This window comes from Gasterosteus aculeatus, chromosome 10 (genome assembly GCF_964276395.1).
Source record: "Gasterosteus aculeatus chromosome 10, fGasAcu3.hap1.1, whole genome shotgun sequence".
NCBI classification, from domain to species: domain Eukaryota; kingdom Metazoa; phylum Chordata; class Actinopteri; order Perciformes; family Gasterosteidae; genus Gasterosteus; species Gasterosteus aculeatus.
The window spans coordinates 11292751-11315089 of record NC_135697.1 but is presented as its reverse complement, the minus strand read 5'-3'; the positions used below and the strand labels follow the sequence as shown (position 1 = coordinate 11315089).

At 43.1% G+C, this 22339-nt stretch overlaps 1 protein-coding gene across 2 annotated transcripts in view; it reads left to right on the top strand.

Moving 5' to 3' along the window:
* Nucleotides 1-13773, top strand: part of vps50 (VPS50 EARP/GARPII complex subunit) — a 67839-nt gene extending 54066 nt beyond the window's left edge. For both annotated transcript variants that reach the window (XM_040188507.2, XM_040188506.2), the window contains 6 exons: nt 3421-3569; nt 5264-5360; nt 5941-6099; nt 8957-9078; nt 11956-12145; nt 12400-13773. In XM_040188507.2, coding sequence (XP_040044441.1) covers nt 3421-3569; nt 5264-5360; nt 5941-6099; nt 8957-9078; nt 11956-12145; nt 12400-12519 — 837 coding nt within the window. In that variant the 3' untranslated portion in view covers nt 12520-13773. The remainder of the gene's footprint in view (nt 1-3420; nt 3570-5263; nt 5361-5940; nt 6100-8956; nt 9079-11955; nt 12146-12399) is intronic.
* Nucleotides 13774-22339: the final 8566 nt, after the last annotated feature.

The window sequence follows — 22339 nt, the reverse complement described above, 5'->3', positions numbered from 1 at the left end:
GCTGTATAGAAATCAAGCCGAGAAATGTGTTTCGTAAAATTTCCTCCTGAAAAGTGATTGGCGAGTACCTGCTGAGTGACGAGTGTGTGTTGAGCGTTCGGCTCGGACTATCCGAGACCTCTCTGGGAAAGCAACGAATGCCATTTGGGAGCATTTCATTGGAGTGTTTTGGCGCACATGATAATAAATATTAATAATAATGCTATTTGTCTGGCACTTTAAGAGATACTCAAGGTATTTGCAAGGTAAAAACACAAACCGAAGCAATGAAAGACCCTCAAAGACGTTGAGTTTAGCATATTCTCTCACCTGAGAAGTAAAACCAAAGACTGTTTGGGGATTTTCTTTGTCAATGCCGATTAGTTTTCTGTCCATGACTCAACTGCCAGTTGCTCAGTGCTGATATTCTGTATACAGTATCACACCATACCCACTAAACTACCCCATATAGACACTGCATTCTTCAGGCTGTATCGGCTAACATTATATACGACACTTGAATACGACACAATGAAGAAAATCCTATTCATCTCGGGAGAACAGCGGAGAAACTCCTTTTGTAATGTATTCAGCAGGGGCAGTGTGTAAATCAAATGATGTATGACCTCTTCACAGTGCGTCTTCATATGGAAAGATTTGCCTCATCCACTTTTTTTTCTGGCCCTTGTATGACTTAAAAAGAAAAGAATCTATAACTGTCATTTAATCTGCACAGTGTGGCATTTGTTTTTCACGATCCTGGCAATGCGTTACACGCCGAGGCTGAGTGTCTGCATCAATGTTATCATCGAGGACGGCGAATAAAGAACTCACAGAATGTGTTAACGGACGGTCTGCTATGAAGATGTGAGACTTGATGTCTTTATATACAAAGCCAATTTAATTCAATTTTATTGATTTTCACTAAGCAAAGAAGTATAATTGCTCTTTTTATAAGAAACAAGCTTCCTCGCCTGAGCATTACTACATTCACTGCATTCAAATGACCATTACGCTTAGCGTACCAGGTCTGCGTGTTTGTTCAAAGGAAATAAAATTCTCCGGGTCATCGAAGGCCGACAACAGCGGGAAAAGATGTTTTTTCATGATCTAATGTTTGTCTTTTTGAGCATGAAACTATAGTCGATGCCGCTGCATGTGCATGTCACCTCAAACACGTAAAATGTAAATTCCTGTCGAGGTTGCCACAAGCTGCCAAAACTTGACGCACCTCTTAAATGTGTTTCCTGCTTCAGAATTGGAAAATAATCCCATATGCATGGTAGTGTTTTTAGTGTTTCTTTCTTTTTATAGTACCTTTTTGTATTCAGTCTAGTCCTCGCCTCCACGCGAAGGATCCCCGCAGAGGCAAAATCTGTCGGAAAAGCAAACCGACGTTTCTCCCGGCAGTCTTTCAGTAGGTTTCTTATCCGTATATTTTTTTGCACCGAGTGTTTATGCTGCAGGGGCACAGTCAAAGAAAGGTCGAGCCTCATGCAGAGAGATTAAAAATAGACCAAACTAGACTTTTCTGTAATGTCAGACTAATGCAGCCAAAGGGAAATCGACACGGTTCATTCAAAGGAGAATACATCAATGTGACTTTCCATCAATCAATTAAAGTCAGAATGATACAGCAAAATTAAAAAGTGGCACGCTGCATTTTTAGAAAGAGAAGAGGAATTAAAAATGGGGGGGGGGGAAGGTTTTCATACCAACCATTTCATTAAACTGAAGGGAGTTACATGAATTGCATTAGTTTTTGCTTTCTCCCCTGAGGTGCATCGGGTTCGTGTCCCAGTGTTTTGACCACAGTGTCGCACCACTTTCTTCTGATACGTCCAACGTAGTAACAACAGTTTCACCACCACTGATACGTCATCTATACAAATGGCCACCGGCTCCTGCCGCTCAGCGCTTTTATCACGGTCCAAATCCTGAATTATAATTGAAAGTGTGCCTTTCTGTATTAACTCCAAAGCCGCCTCGTTAGTCGTCTTCATGAGCTGTGACGTGTTGAGGACTTTCTTCATCGATCCTTTTGTAGCATCAGTGACCTAGCTAATATTGTTTTCTCTTTAATGCGTTCAAGTTAATGAAAATGTGAACACATTCATCTTAAGACTGGCGGAAGTACAGTAAAACCCATTCATTCATTAACTAATTCATTAAGCGATGTTATTGCTAATATCAGAGAGATGGATTCTCATGCGGGTGTGGGAGCGTTTCCTCCGCCTCTACGTTTTGTCAACATGTCGGTGATCCCTAGCCGGCGGTGCACCACGTCACCAAAGCAAGTTTGAACTCTGAGAACACTCACGGAGGCACAGCGACGCCGTTCTCTGCCCAGGGAGGCATTACTCAGCCACATCTCCACGTAGATAACGGCGCTTTGCCATTACGTTAATGTTCATCATGTTAAATGCAGTTCCTTCCCATGTGCAAGTCCTTAAAAAGTACTAAATCAAACGCATTGTTTTAAGGAAACAAAAGACGCATCGGTGTCAATATGACATTCTGCAAATGCTCCGCAGCAGCAGGCCTTTTAATTCTGGATGCATACGTGTCGAGAACAAGTTTGTTAATCTTCTAAATGTTATTTCAGACCGATAAAGTTTATTTGATTTAATGCAGAGAGATAACAGATGTTCTACCAACCTTCAGCTTCTATCTCTGGCTTTCACCGATGAGAAACCGGTGACACGGCGGCCTGTTGCCGTGCTTTTACTTGTACACAATGCTCTCCTTTGTTCAGCCGACCCACTGGTTGTCTGGAAAGATGGTGCTTAAGCACAACGTTCCAAAGTGCAGCATGTGTGTGGCAGGACGGTGGAGCATCAACGGCTCCCATTCCGTCGTTACCTGTGTGATTGCTATTGATCTCCCAGAGGCGGTTTGGTGGAGCTCTGCAGCAACATGCCAATGTGATTCATCACCGCGTTACATTAAACATTATGACCTGACCTCCTGAATGGAATATCAGTGGCTTAGTATTCAGATATAGATTATTGTGATGGTTAGGGAGGGATTTAGGTGGAAAATGTTTCCTTTTCTATTTCATTTGTTTTAAAAATGAAGGCACGGTTGGGTTTCTGGAGGAGAGGAGGAATATATCAAATGGAAGATAAATGCTTGCGGTTCAGTGTTCTGTCAGCAGAATTTTTGAGTGTGTGTGTGTGTGCTTTGAATGTAACCGAGTTCCACCAGGTTGATTTTGGATTTCAGATCATGCTTACATCTACACTTTGTCTGCTCTGCCGGGAAAGTGACAGTGGGACGATGCTCCTGCACAGAAACCACACTGATGGTTACAAGTCATTTAGTATTTATACAAGTATTATATCCAATGCAAACACCACACACGTTTAACCATTTCGTGCTTCATTCGAGGGACACGAAGGGTAACGAATATGATGAACACGCTGTGTTTGTGTCTTCCAGGAGGCGGTGGCGGAGAACGCACCCGTCCACGGTGCAGCAGAGGACCGAAAGGAGAAGGTGCCGAGCCCCCATCTCAGCCAGCTGGTGGTCCTCACCAACAGTGGGACTCTTTATGGGCTCGCGCAGAGAGTGGTGGCCACAGAGTCTCTGTGAGTACTCTGTGAGGCCACAATTTTTAGAATACATGATGTAGTTCCACTTTAAGAAAACACACAGCATTATTGGTCTTTATTCCTAATAAGACGGGTTTCATCAAAGCTTTTTCTTTGTGTTTTTAAGTTAAAGAAGCTGATTATTTGGTCTGGCCATCAGCGACTTGCATGCCCTGAGAGGATTATTACCATTCTTATCGCTCTCACCATAATTTGTTATTTGTTTGTCTGACTCACGCAATCAGTGGCTCGCTTTTTGAAATTCATTTTCTCGTCTGGCTCGGCGTGTCTGGTTACTCCTCCTCTTCATCCCAACCGATTACGCCCACGCACACTCATACTTAATTAGGTTAAACTACTGTCGGTGAAACGACTCTCGGACCCTGAGAAGTGCGCCCTCTAACATCTTAAACACGCGCCGTTTCAAACTATGAACAAAGTGATGAGCAGAAATGACGGATGAGCGCTCTGTCAGTTGCCCGTCTTCCTGTCGTTCATGTGTCCTGTTCGTAGAAGCCTGATCAGATAAGCGTGAGCAGCGTGTGCTTCTTCTTTCCCACGCATCATGTTGCAGAGGTGAACACAAGCTGTTCCAGCTGCCCTTAATTTGATTTTCTCTGCCACATGAAGACAATAAAAACCGTTTCTGATGTATGGGGTGCTGGCTGCGTTTAGTTTAGCGTCAACCAGAAGTCCCTTATTTATGTTATTGCTTTAAAAATAAAGTGTTTCATATGTCTTTTAGAAAGAAAACGCATGTTCTCGTTGGTATGCTGTTTATCAATTGACCAGGGCGCAGGCAGGCGCTCGATGTCCACAGCGACCGGGTAGTTTTCAATCCCGGACAGGAATGCCTGGAACGGCCGTGGTGAACGTGGTTCCAGAGGACGGATGTGAAAGCCCGAGTCTGGTCGAGTGGTTTTCTTCTCTCCACGTTGCACCGTTCAATCAGTGGGGCTGCTGGTGCTCCAAAAGAAATCTCTGTGTGAGGCTCGCTCTGCTCGTTAAACTCCCAACCCGATGCTGCTCCATCGCTTTTCATTTGGAGAAACGGTGAAACTATAAAACCATCGTACAGCGAAGGCTCTCTGTTTAGTCACAGCGGAATATGAGGGTATTATTTCTGTCCGCTCTCCTGCTTCTGTTTCGCCCTGTAATACCTTTTCTGCTTCACTTTTTTTTTGAGATGTACAAATAATATTTCCCTGCTGCCTGATTTCGATGAATAGAAATGGTTCTTTGCTTCGGGAGGTGAGACTTGGATTCAGAGACTACAGGATAGTTTTTGTTCTGACAAACAATAGAGTCTATTCGACTCAATTATTTATCAACGTAAGTGTAATTATCACAGGGAATAAATCAGATTGCTGCGAAATGGAGAATGGTGCATTTAATCATACATGAAAGAATACCTTTAGGAGAGGTGCGACATCTTGGTGAAATTAAGCAGATATTACATTCGTGCAGATGAGCATTTCATATCCATTCACATCACCACGTTAACAGGTGATCTACATTCCAGTCCTTAATCCAAATTCCATCAAAAGTAATGCTTTAGTTGATTAATCTGTCTCTCTTGGGTAATACAACAAAAACACACTCATTTTTTTACGTGTCGTGCCTGAACAGTTTTTTTCCCGAACAAATGACTCTGTCAAATGAATTTATTTGTTGTCGTTTTTTTCTCTCAGGGTGTTTCTGGCTGAACAGTTTGAGTCCCTGCAGTCCCACCTGGACACCATGATGCCTGCAGCAAAGAAGCCCTTCCTGCAGCAGTTTTATTCCCAAGTAGGCATGCACCTGCTCGCTGGAGTCTGTTTGATTGCGTTAACTGTTAATCCTGTTGTCACTGGCAGCATGTGGGCGAGCCCGCTTTTATCATTTCACATTTTAGCATTTCTATTCTTATGTGATCGATAATCCTTCATATGATGCTAACAGACACACGTCTTTGAATTCCTTGTGCGCTGTTCAACGACATAGTGTAACATATGCACAGTGTCTTTTGTTTGATATGCTCTAAAAACCAAACAAAAACAACATTTCAGTTGCATTCACTTGTTTATTTGTAGCTATCGCTAAACAACTGAATCACCCAAAGAGACAATGGTCCGTCCCTCGTGACCTCGCTAGCTGCTCCTCCTCGCCCCGTTTGTGTTTTTGCTCTACTTGACATTTGAAACAAACAATTGCGACAGGTCTATTTTCCCCAAACAGCAAGTAAATGTCACATCCCATGAGTTCACTCTTGGAAAAAAAAATGTGCAATCGATGCCCATCAAAGCAAGATCAAATAGACCTTTGCCTCATTTTGTGTTTATTGCATTCATAACGCTCACGAACACGCGTGTATTCTCTCTTCTCTCAGACGGTGTCGACGGCCAGTGAACTTCGGAAACCAATATACTGGGTTGTCGCGGCAAAGGCCATCGACTACGAACAAATGTTGCTCCTGATGGCTGGCGTGAAATGGGACATTAGGGAAATAATGTCGCAGCATAATGTGTACGTGGACGTCCTGTTAAAGGTAATGTGGGTGATTGACAAGCAAGGCGTCTGTTCATCGGTTGGGTTTGACGTGCTGTCATGTTGGCTTGAGCTGAAAAGTGTGGAGAGCTGAATCGTTAAAGAAGTATTAGATACGGCATGATCATGTTTCTAGTGGTTCATTTACTACTCCAGCAAACCAATGTATGTCCAATATTCCGCCTCCATCACGGAGCCATTTATCGGGATGTTCAGCAGCTCAAATCTCCACTCAGTGAACTTGTTGCCTTCTAGAAAACCAAAACAAGGAATGCTCTGTTAAGCGGAGCGAGACTGAATAGTCACTTCATTACTCTCCGTAACATCTGTTACTGCGATTGCCCCGTTTCCCCTTACATGCAGTCCTTTTATCTGTTGCTCATATGAAGACATTGATTGGTCACAGTGCATTTTGAATCCAGCTCTGCATTAAGATTATGTTCAAAGATGGAAATGGTCTCCTCACATTTCCTAGAGATAATATTTAATCACCTTCCTATTAAGATTGCTGCATGATTTCTGCCTCAAACCCGGTTTCTTATCTGAATATAAATTATGACACTAACACTACTAATATTCTTGTTGGAATATGTAGTTTTATTTGTTATAGTCTATATTTTATATTATATAATTTTATATATTCAATTCTGAATTGCCCCAATGTTTATTCGTCTCACCCAAACCATATGCTGCACTCTGCGGCTCTGCGTGTCTGGTGCTATTCACAATAACCAAAAGTAGAACACTTAATATTCAGCTTTAACCGATTTGCTTTCGTCTAGCTGGGGCTTTTCCTCAGTTTTTGTTATACTCGAGTAATACAACCTGGGTTTATCCTTTTAACATCTCTTCCGTTTACATAAAGTATCATTCTTCATTCCACATAAATCCCACGACTCTCAGAACCCACAAATATTTCTCCCTCGCGATGGGGTGAATGATTCAGAACAGGGTGTGGGAGCTGTCAGGAGTCGAAAGCAGAAGTTTTTAGCTTTGTCAGAGACATTTCAATTCCTAACATTGTCTTTTGAATTGGATGTTTCCAACTAAACATGTGTCCATATGCACGTCGGCCACTTCTGCGCTTTGCACGGGATGTAAGGAGACGCAGCACTAGTTTGCTCACCTTTGACGTTCAGAGACTGAGCGGTTTGAAAGGCTCAGTGAAATCTGGAACGGACGAGAAACAAATCCATGACAAATCCCCTCGTATGCGCCGGCACGTCTTTGAAAGCTGCTGGTTAAATTTCAGTTCAGAACAGAGATGTTGTTTGAATAGTTAAATAAAGTTAATAAAATCCAAGTAGAGTTTTAATTGTTTCCGGTTCAGAACAGAGATGTTCTTGAAAAAGCTAATTGTATGTACATGTATGCGCATTCAATTCCAGTGTATCCAGGAGCTTTTGTATTCCTCACTGGCTTAAAGATCTTTGGTTTAATGCAACTCATTTGCGAATATATACATATACATATGAGCTACGTGGCCTGGGGAAGGGAGGGACATTGGGGACATGTCTCTCTCACTAGCGCGGTTGAAATGCCTAAAGGTGTCTAAGTGGTCCAGCTGATGGACTGACACAGTGCATCACAACTAGCGTCCTCATCGGGTGCCGATAGGCCTCCGCTTCCTTGTCAGACACTCGTAATGCGCCGGGATCGTGTCGCGTGCATTGATTGGAAAGCGTGCGCTACATTTTGTTAAACTGCATACAGGAGAATATTTTATTCATGAATTCAGGTTGATCAGTGGCGCTCAACAATGGCATTGATTTGCATATAAAGTGGGAAGAAAATGCGGCAGCCTCAGAATGACTTCATTGACAAACAGCTCCAACCAGAAACTGTGTTGGAGCTGTTTGTGAATGATTAACGTTTCATTCTTGGCTGCAAAATGAACGGCAGTTACATATTCTTTAAAATCAGGCCTTGTTTTTTTTGTTTTTTTTAACTTGACACAGTTAAATTAAAGCAGTAAAATAAATTAGAAAACCACATACCTCTTCTGAGACGCAACCCCTATGCGTGTGCGCACTCTGCATGCATGGCAATTTGTTTCTCTGTAGACAGCTACATAATTATATGATATCATCTATAATGGCACATTTCAGGGTGCAGCAGGTACACAGCAAGTGTTTGGCATCGCTTTGTCCTGTGTTGCGTTTCTGCCTACAAACAATTTGTGTAAAAACATGGCACATGTAACTCTAGGCCACATGTGACCCAAACTCTCTCTCTGTGTAAAAAATGTAATCTCAGGTGTGTTAATAGAGCCGTTTTTTCCACAGACATTTTTTTAAATTAACCAGGCAAACCAGCCCTTTTAAAGAGATAAATCACACCTTTGTTAAATTCATGTGTAATACAAAATAATACACATGTTAAATACTTTACAAATGAGGCTAAATAGATGCATCATATCATCAAAAAATGATTAAAAAAACGCTTTATTTATGAAAACAGATCAATCAAGCCCCCTAATGCAGTTTGTTCCTTGGACTGTAGATAATGATGTTGTGCAACGCGCCGCATGAGGTGGTTTCATAACACTGGTGGGCTTGTCTGAGGTGGGTTCGGGGAGCTGCTGTTGGATGTCAGCCAGGAACACAGAGTAGCTGAGAGTCGGAGGACATGAGGGCGTATCGCTGTTCATGCAGACTTTTACTTTGTTCATCACTCCCTGTTGGGAAAGTTGTATCAGTAGGGAGTTCGTATCCCTGATGTCTGTCTGTGTATAGATTATGATGTGATGTGATAGATGTTCTACAAATCTACAATCCAATTCATTTTTGTTACATCAGATTCCACTTCTTGTCGACTCTTGAATGTATTCACCTGCGCTTTTTCCTCTACTTTCCCAGGAGTTTGAGGACTTCAACAAGCGGTTGCAGGACGTTTCCAGGCACGTGCGCATCCCGCTGCCTGTGTCCAACGTGCTGTGGGAGCACTGCATCCGCCTGGCCAACAGGACTCTAGTAGAAGGGTGAGGACGACCTATCAACAGGATGCTTGATAGGTCGTCATCATCCTATTCGACTGCCAAAGCTGTTTTTCTTCTTTCTGTCATTACGAATTATAGTTAAAGCTTCTGTAGAGAAAAAAGATTTAATATTTTCCATCCGTGTTTGCCGCAGAAAAAGGCGGTTTGAGACTTGAATTGTACAATGTGCTAGGTTGTCTTTTTATTCGAACGGAAAATATTGAAGTTGTAATGAAGCTCAGAATGTGCATCAATATTGATATTCAATACCTGATGGAAAAAAAGACTTCAGGGAGCTTATTGATTTGTTAGGGCTTTTATAGGCTGTCAAATGAAGGGGGAAGAACATTTATTGGCATTGGGAGCCGTTGAGGGAGCCGAGACCAGTCTGATTTTAGTTTCCGTAAGTTAACTTGTTGCTCTCTTTGAGGACTTTATTCCTGTTAACAGCACTTGAGCAAGAGCACAATCCAGACTGCAATTTGTCCTCCTTTTTTTTTTTTCAAACCGTGCTTTCCCACATGAGTAACAGCCATTTCTATACCCACAAAATATGTGCATTATTTTTGCCCAATGTTTTATAATTATGGTACTATGGAAATTCTACATCACACCTGCATAAATGGATCTATTTATAATTTAATAATGATACAATTATATCAAACGTCAGCATCCGAAATCCATTAAATAGAAGAATTGGAAGCAGTTTATCAGTACAGTGAAAGCCTCAGTCAGCAGCAGTTTGTTTGTCTGCAATCTTTATTTATGAGAGCGATCCAGCGTGTATATTAAGCTGAAGGGAGGAACAAAGTAGCTACAAACACAAAGCTCAAACCTAATTGAAGCATTAGTTATTACTTAAATTTAATTTTCAACTCAATTTTCTTTGACCATGAAAAATAGAGAAAAAAGGACAGAAGTGCAATAAAAGTCACGTGTGCACGATAAATAACACAACTAAGCAAATGCATTTTAAAGTCATTAAAAAGTAGTTTATTTCTCAGAATCCTGGGGAATTGTAATGTGTTGTTACAAAAGCCTTTTATTGCTTTAAAATGTCTTCTGTCCCTAAGCTAGTACACTTAACCAAATGGCATTTCTGAGTCCTCACTTCGCTGTGATAATGATGGAGGAGGAGTAGAACGTGTCTCTCCTCTTTCGGTCCGCCTTTGTTCACCCCTCAGTTTTGAACATTTGGGCATCATAAATAAAAAAATTAAAAAAGGGGAATTCTTTCCAAAGCGTGCAGTCGAGTACCATGTCGACCAGAGGAAATGAGATCCGTAGACTCTGTGACCACGGTTCTTCCCCCAAAGAAAAGCTCTCTTAAATCCCTGCTGCCTGCTGCCACCTTCGCTGCCCGTACTGGCAGCACTCTGCGCTCGCCAGGCACCTCTGCATCAGCGAAACGCCCCACACGGGCCCCTCACACGGGCCGTAAAATGCTCTTGACACGTCCCTTGTAATGTATTTCACCCTTTTCTTCCTCGCTATGCAAGACGTGCGGGTTGTGTCAAAGTGACAAAACTCCTCGGTGTGCTTTCGCTCAGCACTTTGCATCCCCGCCAGAGTGTGTTGTTGGGTGAATGTGCGAAGTAGATTTTTTTGGGGGCGGGGGGCGGGATTAAAAACACTGAGTTCGACCAGCTGCACGGTCGCCAAAACAGCTGACAATTACCAGGCGGTCGCTCCCGTTTCGCTGGAGACGAGAAGTTGGCTGATGTCGAAGCCAAAATGATTCCGAGGAGCCAATTTGTCAGGTTGCAGGGCTCGTGTTGGCGGAGGGGGGGGTGGGTGGGGGGGGGTGTTTGCAGTGGCGCGGACGGAAAATGGTTTGTGCTGAAAGGTTTGAGGCGAAGGCCCTGCCCTCTCCCACCGAGAACAGAGACCATGTTTGGACAAACGGGCCGTTTGCTCAGCAAAATGTAAGCGGCTTTCGCAGACTTCTGCCGTCTGCTCGAATCTGCCAGCATGTTCCTTCCAGCACACATCCGCGCCTCCTCTGGCACGCCATAGCGGCATGTTCACATTAGTCTGGGACTCGCTCGGCCCCGTTATTCAATTTGTGTGTCCAGAGAGCGGGCGAGGCCGAGAGCTGGAAGCGGGCAGAGAGGGAGGCTGAAGTGCGAGCCAGAGAGCCGACCTGTCTGTGGTGTGTTAATGTACTAATGTCAGAGACGCTGACCTGCCAACGGTCCCCTCTGCCAGACACCTGCAGCACAAACGCACACACACACACACACACGTACTCGAGCCCACACACACTTTTACTGACATGGCACAGGCAGCTCTGTGGAACAACCCGGTTTCACAGCTAATATAAAACACGTGCAGACAGACATTGGCACTCAAGCCTCTCGATACCGTCGCAATGAATTCACAGCTCTTAAACACACACACGCATTAAGCCCGTGCGTCCAAATATTCACAAAACGGCGTAAAGAAACGAAGAAAAGCAAACTGAAAACTGATTCAATCAAACGGATGCAAAGACAAAAGACAAAAAATAAAAGAAACTTTGAATAACATGCAACACAAATTATGCAAAAGAAAATGGATGGATGTCGTTATTCCTCATCAGCCTTTCTACCAAATTCTTTTTGATTGCTAAAATGTTTTCCACAGAATGTTTTGAATTTTAATGGGTTGCGACTGCTCCCGTGACTTAAATTACTTCACGTCTTTGTTTATTTCATGGCTGAGGCTTTGACAGTATTTTCACTTTTAACTCAGACGGTGATGGAAATTGGCATCTGACAAGCTGAAACACATCTTGCAGACCTTTCTTAATGCACAATAACTTCACAGTAGGAAGCTAAAAACGGCAGAAAAAAGACCAATAACACCTGTGATGACTTGTGAATCCGTCCTGTCCTCCAGTTACGCTAACGTGAAGAAATGCAGCAATGAGGGCCGCGCCCTGATGCAGCTGGACTTCCAGCAGTTCCTCATGAAACTGGAGAAGCTGACGGACCTGCGGCCCATTCCCGACAAAGAGTTTGTGGAGACCTACATCAAGGCCTACTACCTCACCGAGAACGACATGGAGCAGTTCATCAAGAACCACCGGGTGAGACGGCGGAGGCGGAGTCAGAAACACAAAGTATAGAGTTAAAGATGCAGTGTGTGGCGTTTGAAGGCATTTAGGAGGCAAACTTATTCATATTCTCTTCCATTTTGGGGCAATAAATCCTCAAATTCCACACATTCCATGGATTTAAAAAAATGTTTTACTTCCTACAAAATGATACTCCCTGCATGTCCCTGAAAGCCTCACGCCAACAGACGCTAACACACTTATGTTTTTTAAATGATTTGGTGCAGGAGTACTCCATGAAGCAGCTCGCCAACCTGGTGAACGTTTGTCTGGGCTCGCACATAAACAAGAAGGCCCGCCAGAAACTCCTGGCGGCCATCGACGACATCGACCGACCCAAGAGGTAGTCCGGTGGGCGGAGCCTGAGACGCGGCGAGCACCTCCCGCGGCGGGGACACTCCAGCAGAGGAATTCTGCGTCGAATGTTTTTTTTTTTGTTTTTTTCACAGCGTAGCTCAAACGTTAGCCAAATGCTACATACATACACGACTGACACGTTCGCTCTCAAGCTCGCTGACGGTGTCGACGTTTTCATCGAGCCGCTCAAGTTTCACTGCAAATTGTCTGCAACCTCAACGGCGTCATTCTCTTCGATGACCACACGGATCTCAAATCTCGACAAAAAAAAAAAAGGGTTCAACTTTAACGTGAAGTGAAGCACGATGCTCAACGTCTGAGATTGAAGTTGATTTGTGAGTTGCTTAATTCTATAGTTCCGTAATGTTGTAAAGTTTTGTGGTAAATACTATAGATCCAAAGTAGAGATCCAATAAGAGTGTGTAGTGTGTAATAAACCTTCACTATCTAATTTAAAGCTTGATTGAATATATTGGGTATATCAGGGTTATTGTTGACTTTAATCATTCATTATGAGTTTCTCCAGCGGCCGATATCTTTGTTGTTGTGTTCTGTTTTACTACGCTCTGCTTTCTTTTTTTCTTTTTTTTGTCTGAGAATTACATAAATCTAATATAATGATGATTCTGAAAAAAAATATGAATTGCTGTAATGAGAGTTAATACAGAGTGAATCTGCACTAGCCGCATTTGTTTGTTTGCCACTTGTCACGTCTGAGGAGGCGTCTTTGTGAATGAGCTTTATCTCTGAATTCATTCTGGGGACTTCTGGACTTTGTGGGTCGTCTTAAGTGATTCCTTATGAGTTCGTAGTTGACCTGTGAACCACGAGGGCTTTTAGGCTCCCGTGCTTCAGTCATCTCCATGTTTCAACATGGCGTGAGGGCGGATTGATTCATAGTCAAATGGATGTGGGATGAAGTAAAGGTTTTCGACATGGCCTCCAACTTTTGTTTGCAACTATTCCACAAAATTCCACAAAATACTGTACATGTGAATGTTCTGAACAAAGTCTGTATTTATTTCTAGCTCTGTGTGTTTGGGCTTTTATATGATGTGTGCCGGAAGTGTATCTTGTCATTTATCACCCGTCAGTATCCTGTAATTTACCAACTGAAGCTAATAGAGAAAATTTCAACATCGTCAAATAATGCAAACGGTCAAGTACACTAGTGAAAATCAGTAATCGTGTTAGAACTGTAAGTTGAAGCAAAAATGATTGACATAATAAACACTCTAATAATGGCCTCTGTTATTTGTAATGCTTACATTAATAAACTGCATAATCTACAACTCCTATCCCATCTTTTAAGGAGAGCCTTTAGTGTCCATCGGGATGCGATGGTTCCCTTCCTGCGGCGCTGCCGTCCATCCTAATGATGCTGAGCCGCGAGCGGGACGCTGTCAGATTAATTACTGCGTCTCCCTGTGCGTGATCAGGTTGAGCTGGAGGAGCTGGGAATGACTCACTACAGCTTTGGTGACTCACTGCTTTTGTTTGAGACCACTTTTCCTACCGACTACGTGATCGAGCTGCAGCTATTCTTCCTCCCCGTCGTCAGATAAACTTGCACCGATCTAATCAGGCATCGTAAACTGAGTTTAAAACCTACAGTGTGGATCTGGTCTAATATGTGATGTGGTTATGGGGGCAGTTTTGAGTTCACGTTTTGGTTTTATCGCAGCTCGTGTGTTTGACCATTTTTAACCTTTTATATGCTGTTTTTTTTTCCTTGCACAGCTTTGTTTCCTCCTCCTGACTCATTCATGACCTTCACCGCTGCTCTCGCTGACCCCTCCTGTGATGCTGTGGCCTTGTTAACCTTTCGTATAAAACACCAGCCGCTCTTCGCCCCTGTGTTTTGTTTTTTTCTTTCCCCCCTGTGCCAAATTTCCCTGACCTACATGGCCTTTCTCCCGCTCTGTGTGCGTTCACAGAGACTTCATTCATGCGCATTACAATGGCTGGCAGGGCCTCTTACTAATGTTTACTTTGCATGATGATTGACAAGACGACGAGAATTAAAGTAATTGTGGTGACAAGAGGAGATGCTGATGAAATGTGCTTGTACATGAGGAGGGACGTTGACTCTTGAGTAGGAGAAATTCAGATCATGAACGGCCTACGGTGCATTTAAAGCTGCTTTATTCGGATAAAACGTCCATGATGATTTCTACGGCATAGCTCCGGAATACCTGTTTAGAGATCTCTTGAAACTTTACAGTAATAGTTCATAGGGCTTTTTTTTGTTGTTTTGTGTGGAAACACATCTAACAAATCTAATTTTCTAGGTATTGGGTTCTGTATAAAAGCAATAGTGTGTTTTTTGGCTGTCGGAGTACATTGTTTCTAGACCTCCGTAAACACTGTATTCTATTCCACACAGAGTTTGGCTGGTTTTAGTGGCTCGTTATATCGTCTTCATCCTGGTTCATTTTAGTGGGACCACACTGAAGAAGTATTCTCCGGCATCTTAGCGGATTTTGCGCCACGTACGTTGACATTCAATGCAATCCAGTTCCTCCAGCCCACAGATGTTCTTAAATTCAAGAGTAAAAAATATACTCTACTTTTATTGATGTACATTTTCTATTATTTTTTTTTAACTAAAGTAAAGTAATCTTCTCTTCACCTCTGCTCCAATATATTTGGTCTTCATAGACATTTTCTGTACCCGGCTCTTAAATTATTTTCTCTTCTCATTTCTCCGATTGTAACGTAAATAGTTGTGAAAATGAAACGCTGGGTTTCTTCGTCCGTCCTTTTGTCAGGTCACTTACCCGTCTACAAAGAGGGGGAAAATGAAGAGATACTAATGAAGAAAATCAAACACTGTTCCTCAGGGACAATGCAGGCGTTCCTTCGCTCTCTCGTGATGACAGCGCGTTGTGTGCAAAGAGCTTTCAGCCCCACACAAACCCAACTGAGCCGAGAAAGAGGTTCACAAATCTTTATGGCATGTGCCATTTATTGCAATGTGCTAATAAAATTGTATTGCTTGCTACATAAAACTCCATCGAGCATCATTCGTTTGAGATCAGAATGCATAAAAAGGGTAATTTATTCACTTAAAACCAATGCATGCACTACAAATTAAAGTTATTTTCCTCGATGTAATGGTCATAATGCCACCTTTTCCCTTCACGTTTTACTGAAGCAGCTAATTGGATGTCAGACTTGAACCTTCGCGACCACCCTCTGACTATCTTGTTCCACCAGTCGCTGCCGATTTGTCGCTTGACTGACGGTGCTCGAGCGGAGAAAGTGTCGTGACCGGCGGTAAACACGAGCAGGCGGGAGAAGCCGCTTCGTGACGCATTGGGGCTCCTCACGCAGCAGAGGGAGAGGCTGTCGACTCCGAGGTCAGCCGCTGTCACTGTATCAGCAGATGGAATAGGGAAGTTTTAAAGATCGATATTTCCTGGGCAGCTATGTAAATAATCTGAAATTGATACAAATGTGAGCTTTTAGGATCTAATATGAGTAATAAAATGCATTTTGTTTCACGTTAGCATGTGAAAAACTAAGCAAAAATGTTCTGTTTTTATTGCTTTTATACTTTTGGCAGTTGATCAGGAATAAAGATCTTCTAAGGTTGACTTCAAACAATGCAATGCACGTATAAATGTTCACTCGATGCAGCTTTTCACTTTAAAAATGTTTAAGAATTATTTGTAGGTATTAACTTGTACTTTATTACACCATCGGTCCTTCATTCCTGAGCGAGTGTGCACCTTCTGACTGTCAGCGGCTAATCTTGTCTATTCTATCAGCATCATATTAAACATTATATATTCATATTAACCCGTTATGGTGCGCTTTTTTTTTTTGGTATATAGGCTACAACTTTCTGGAAACACCTTTTTGTTGCGCGTTTTATTCTGCCATTTACCTTCTTGCACATTTCATTTTGGTTTTATAACATTTTTACTGACACTTTATTATGAAACATTGTATTAGTATCTCTTGGCATTCTATACTATGACATTTGTATAGCAATAATTCTATGACATTATTATGTCACACAATATGATTAGAGTTTTACGGTGTTGTTATGGTAGACTATGCTATGCGTCTAATGCCGTTTGTACCGTAAGTGTTCTATGAAACCTTTTCATAGAACACTACACAAAAACATTTCCTGACACCTTTTAATGGAATCCTGTATTTCGCTCATCTGCGTTGCATACAAATGATCATTGGATCCCACCTCCTTTATGCCGTTGCGCTTTCAACTCCTGACTCTAAACAACTGTGTTTTGAGGCGACTTTTTCGTAAAACCCAGAATATTTATTTGATTTTCATATTCTTGCATTGGAGTCATTTCCTGATAACAAAGGACTCCCGTTATCTACGCCCAACAAGTGAGCCATGGACTTAATTTCCTGGCTCTCGCCCTCGCGTGTCCTCGCTTTCTCAAACCTGCAAACAGCGATGACTGTGGAGCAGCGAGAGCGATAACGGACGAGTCTTTGGATTCCATTTGCTGCCGTATCTCACAAATGCCTCGTGCAATATGCAGATATATCCGATGAGTGTCATGTGAATTCCAACGTATTGTTGACTAAAAGTGTAATAAGCGATGCAGCGTTCTTGTTGTTGCACCTCGTGGTCACACACACTGTGCGTATCTGTGTGCATGTATCGTCAGGATAAACTAATATAAAATACGGTGTATATATATATATATATTACCAGTGTGCAGGGTTGACCTTATTCATCACAGTGCAGACAAACAATCCACTCTGTGATTGAGAAACATGTTTGACCTTCAGGTTTGAAACGCACGCTAACTGTGGCTGCCGCTTTAAATCACGTTAACGCCGTCCCGACTGACCTCTGGCGCTCGGGGTCAAAGATAACCACGCGGCTTTCGACGTACGCAGCGAAACCCCGTGTTTTGCCCTTCGGGTCACGCTCGTAGCGACGGAACGAAGCACAACAAACTGCAGAAGGTCCCCAATGTTCCACTTGATCAGACGCCGTTTTTAACTGGAGGTTCTTTTTGAAGAGACGACCTGATCGCTGACAATGGTTTGAACTAAACGTCCAACTTCCACTGCAACAAAGAACGAATAAAACATGATCACTTGACAAGAAAGAGGCCGCTTCCTCTCTTTTAGCACTTGTATAAGTATCTCTGTCAAGAGAGCCACCAAACAGTGAGCACGGTGTTCATATTTTTACTTGATGGCAAAATGATGAGCCGATTTTTTTACCACATTTACAACGTCCCGATTTGTCAAAGGCTCCTCAACGCTGCTTTTAGTGATGCATCTGTGTACTGTACCTTCCATTTGGATCACTGGGTTCTCGTCTGGCACGCTCCCCTAAGCTTTTTCCCCGCTTCTCATCACTCAGAGGCGAGCCGCGGCCGACATGTCGGGCAATTTAAAGAAGTGAAACGGAAGGCGGCGGCGGCGGCAAATGAACGGGTTTAACAGGTGCACGGCTAACCTCATTCCGTGACAGCTGCTCTTTGAACAGCAATTTCGCCTTTTGCTTTTGTGTGCGAGACCGAGACGCCGAGATGTATAGCAATACGTATCAATCCCAGTGACACATTCTGTCACTCGGGTGTATAACAGGTACGCCGTGGGGCGCACACGCCACTGAACGTGTCAATTACCCGGTAATGCTCTTAGCTGGGTTTAAGAAGGGATGGTAGATATAATTCCAGTTCGTCTTTATTGTAGTTTTTGGCTTTAATTTCTTTGGGATCAGAAAACATCAGTCTCACCGGAGTCCTATGGGAGACATTTCTAGAATGAAGTCTGATGGAGCGAAAGAAAAACCTGCTTTTTATGTGTGTTTACTGAGGCGGGATTAGTGCTCATGACAAAGAGCCTTTTTAACCAGATCCAACTGCATACATGTTTGCTAGAAAATGCTTGATTCCTTAATGTTATTATCTCCAGATAAACATATCTTTCATATCTGTAAAGGAACTTAGCATTCAGTGTTTGCAGTAATGCTCACCAATAGAAATAATTAATGTTTTTATTCTAGATTTAAATGCAAATCCAAATGTCATGGATAAAAGTTTGTCTACAAGATCCAAAAAGCAACAAGCGCTAATAATCCTTCATTAGTAGAATGTGCAGTGGTTACAAACACCCACCCAGCAGCACTCGCCAAGGTAATATAAAAAAAATCAGTCTGTTGACATCTGCCGTGAAGCACTTTGAACAAGATGACCCTCAGCCGTCTTGATTGCCGCCTAATGTTCCGTTCAGGATCGACCGGCGTGAATCACGAGGCTCCTCATGGTGGTCGTCCGGAGGGTTCCAGGGCGCGTGCGTGCATGCGGGGAACGAGCAGATGGTGCCGACTAACTGAGCTCCAGCAGCTTTTATACTCTGCAGACAGAGAGCTCATACACACACACACACACACACACACACACACACACACACCTACTTCGGCTGAGTCCGGGCCCCATCCAATCCCAACACTCGGGGCCTCAGCCGCTGTTATTTACACATTCCCGCCGTCACGTGAGCGGGATGCCGTTTTTTTAGGGCGAAACCCGGGAGAAGGACCTCATGAATGCACTCGGATAGTCTGAGCACGTTCAGCTCGGTCCGTGTCCGCTTCCTGTCTCCTGTCGTACCAGGGCGCCGTGGTCCACAATGTCTCAGCTTTCAAATGTCACGAAACGCCTCCTGCGGCCCCGTGGGCTCGACCTGAGCGTAAGCCAGGTGAGGCAGTGATGGTGTGCTTTGGTAACGGTGCCGCAGGCTGCAGTAAGCGATGCCTTATCTGTGCTTGGAAGGGGACTGGCTGTCGCTTTGCAGCCTGCTGAGGTACGAACCCCGAAGGGACAAACACACACTTCCTGTTTAGGTCTGTGACTTCCAGCCTCAGGACACAAATGGCCTTGAAGTTCCACAGTGTGTGTGTGTGTGTGTGTGTGTGTGTGTGTTCACACACATCAAGGTTGTAGATATGTATATATTTTTTTTTTAAAGAGAAAGGAGCGTGTTTGGAGCCGATTCAGACTCCATCTCCTTCAAACCTGGTTGAGTTCACACTGTTTGGGTAATGAAACGCTGTAGGTCGGTGCTCTCTCGCTGGGGTGGGACTCCTCATAAAACGCCTTGAGAGCCGCGGTGAATCCGAGCATGTCGCTCGTAGACGTTAACGCGGCGTTTCACGAGGCTCAGCGGCCCCTTAACTTTAAGCACTTTGGCTTTTTCCGCGTGTCAAGGAATTACAACACTGGGAAATATCTGCACTACCGCCCAGTAGATGTCAAAATGTGCGGCTCAAAGGTTACGGATGCTTGTGTTTTAGTCACATGGGAGCAGAGATGGTTGTGATTGGTGGAGCTTTCTGAAGCAGACATTCAGTGTGGACACATTTCACAAGACGATGACCGCTCACTAACCCCGACCCTCAACCCTTATTTCAACGAGACCTCCTGCAGTTTAATAGGACAGAGAAAAATATGCGAATGAAACAAGACTTTGGGGAACGTCAGAGGCAGAAACGCGTTCACATGTGTACTGACAAGCACGTACTCTATCAACGGCCCCGATGATTAATGATTTGCTTCATACGTGGCATTAGTGTACAAATTAGCGAACAAGGATATCTGATGAGAGGCGGCTACACGGCGGCGATCGTCTGGGACGTGTGAGAAAGCAGACTGACACGCTGACTAACTAAGAGAAGAAGTCCTTTACCGAAGAAGCAACATCAGGTCGACGCCATCGGCGTCGCGCACAGCAGCCGGTAAATATTATCACAAGTGGATCTGTGATCTGCTTGGGCCATTGTTTTGGCACTTGTGTTAATATCACGGGTTTGAGAACACGAGGCTCATCTGACGTGTCGCATTGGAGTCACTTCACTGAGCGATTTCTACTCCCAACGTACTTCTGGTGGGACGCTGATTTCCTCCAGCTGCAAAAGAAAACCCCCATTGTGAGCAATTTCTAAACTCAATGAAAACCTTGATTGTTCTTTCCCTTTAAAATGTAACGCAGCAATTAATCAGTTTATACTTCATCTTCATATATTGAATGTTCAAGCAGAATTGGTTGAAATTTTCCCTTTTATATTCCTTCACATCCCCTTTTTTTTTTTTTTTTTTGGATGTAGTGCTCCGGCACTCTGCAAAAGCAATTTTTAAATGCCTGAATGGCGCTGCTGCTAAATCTCATCACGACTCAGAAGCCCAATCTCTCACGAGCAGACAGACGATGCTGCAGATTAGTGAGAGAGAGAGAGAGAGAGACACTCTGATGGGGTGATTTATTTTCTTTAAGACAGCTGCACACACATTTCGTGTCCGTTTATTTGTATAGAGACTAGTGGATATTGGTGGGAACTGGTCGGTGAATCTTTGGTGTGGTGCAGACATAGTATTCATGTGCATAGAAACAGCCAAATAGTAAAACATAAATAAGATAATACATTTGCACAACAAAGAATCAATGATAGGCATATAATTTACATGCCTGGTGACTAGTTAATCCTTTTTAACGATTTGAACATTAGCAGAGCTCCTGGTCACCAGCTGGAAAAGTGGAGGTCGTTCATCATTTATTCATCTTTAATGCAGATTAATCTTTAGAAAAATGTCATCTCTCATTGTTTCAGTAAAGCCGAGCACTATATCACCTTCACAGCTGATTTCTGAGACCACATGACACATCCTTGGATTCGTCTGGTGTCCTCTGAGATTGTCGCCATCAGGGAACTTTCTCAAATGCGCTGAAATCGGCGGTTGATATTTTCCCGGGAAAAAGCTCTCGAGATGGAGGCTGTTCAATGCAATTTACGACTTTCTGCTTTTCTGTCCCGTTGAATCTGCCCAAGGAAAAGCCCGCAACAGGAGGATTTGTGGCAATTATTGAGATTTCTTTGTATCGTCATTATTCCTGAACTCCTCCATCTCTTGTCTTCATATGCAATACAGTCTGCTTTCAATTTCAGACTTTGACTATTTTCATTTAAAGATTCCCTTTTGATGGATTTAGTGTTCTGTAGTTGAAAGGGGAAAAATATTTATCAGAAGAATAACCAAACCGTAGACATCTAAATTCATCATCATATTATTAGAACACCATGGCGGTGAGTGTGCAGGATGACAGTACGTCTCCTTCTGTGGGCTTATTAGCATTCAACACAGCCTGGACTTATTTTCTCTCCCTATAGAAAAGCTACAGTAAAACGTTGTGACATTTATAGGAGAACTTAGTGTGATAATATCCTTTGTTTGTCGTGGGCCACGAGCGGCGATCCACTTTGGAGGGGAATTGTGTGTCAATTCCGTCTCACTCCACACATCTGGTGCTGGTATGCGATTCCATCTGAACCTCTGGAATCGAAAAGGGGCTGCGTGGATGACATTGCCAAGACCCAGGGATTACAAAGACGGCCAAATGGAGTGAGAATTCCATTGTTTTCTCTGGACACTCATTATACAAAATCTCTCAACCCTGAAATATTGAGAAGAATAGTGTTGGCGCAGAAAGTGCTGCTGCATCAGATAATGTTGCCGAAAGGCTTGAAAACTAAGTTTGTGTGGCAAAGGTTGTTCAAAATAACAAATCTTCTTTTTTCGTCTTACTTTAGTTGATAACCTCAAATAAATCATTTAAAAAAATGATGAATGAAAAGCGTTTTTGTCACCAAATAAGCGGCGCAAATTCTCCATTTTCATCTAAATTCTTGATTTCTTTCTGATCTGCGAACAGCGGCTGCAGCTGGTCTGATTGCAATTTACTGAGTTACACCAAAGGGCCTTTTATGTGTGTAATATTGTGCTAGAAGGTTTAAAAAAAAACACACATAATCAA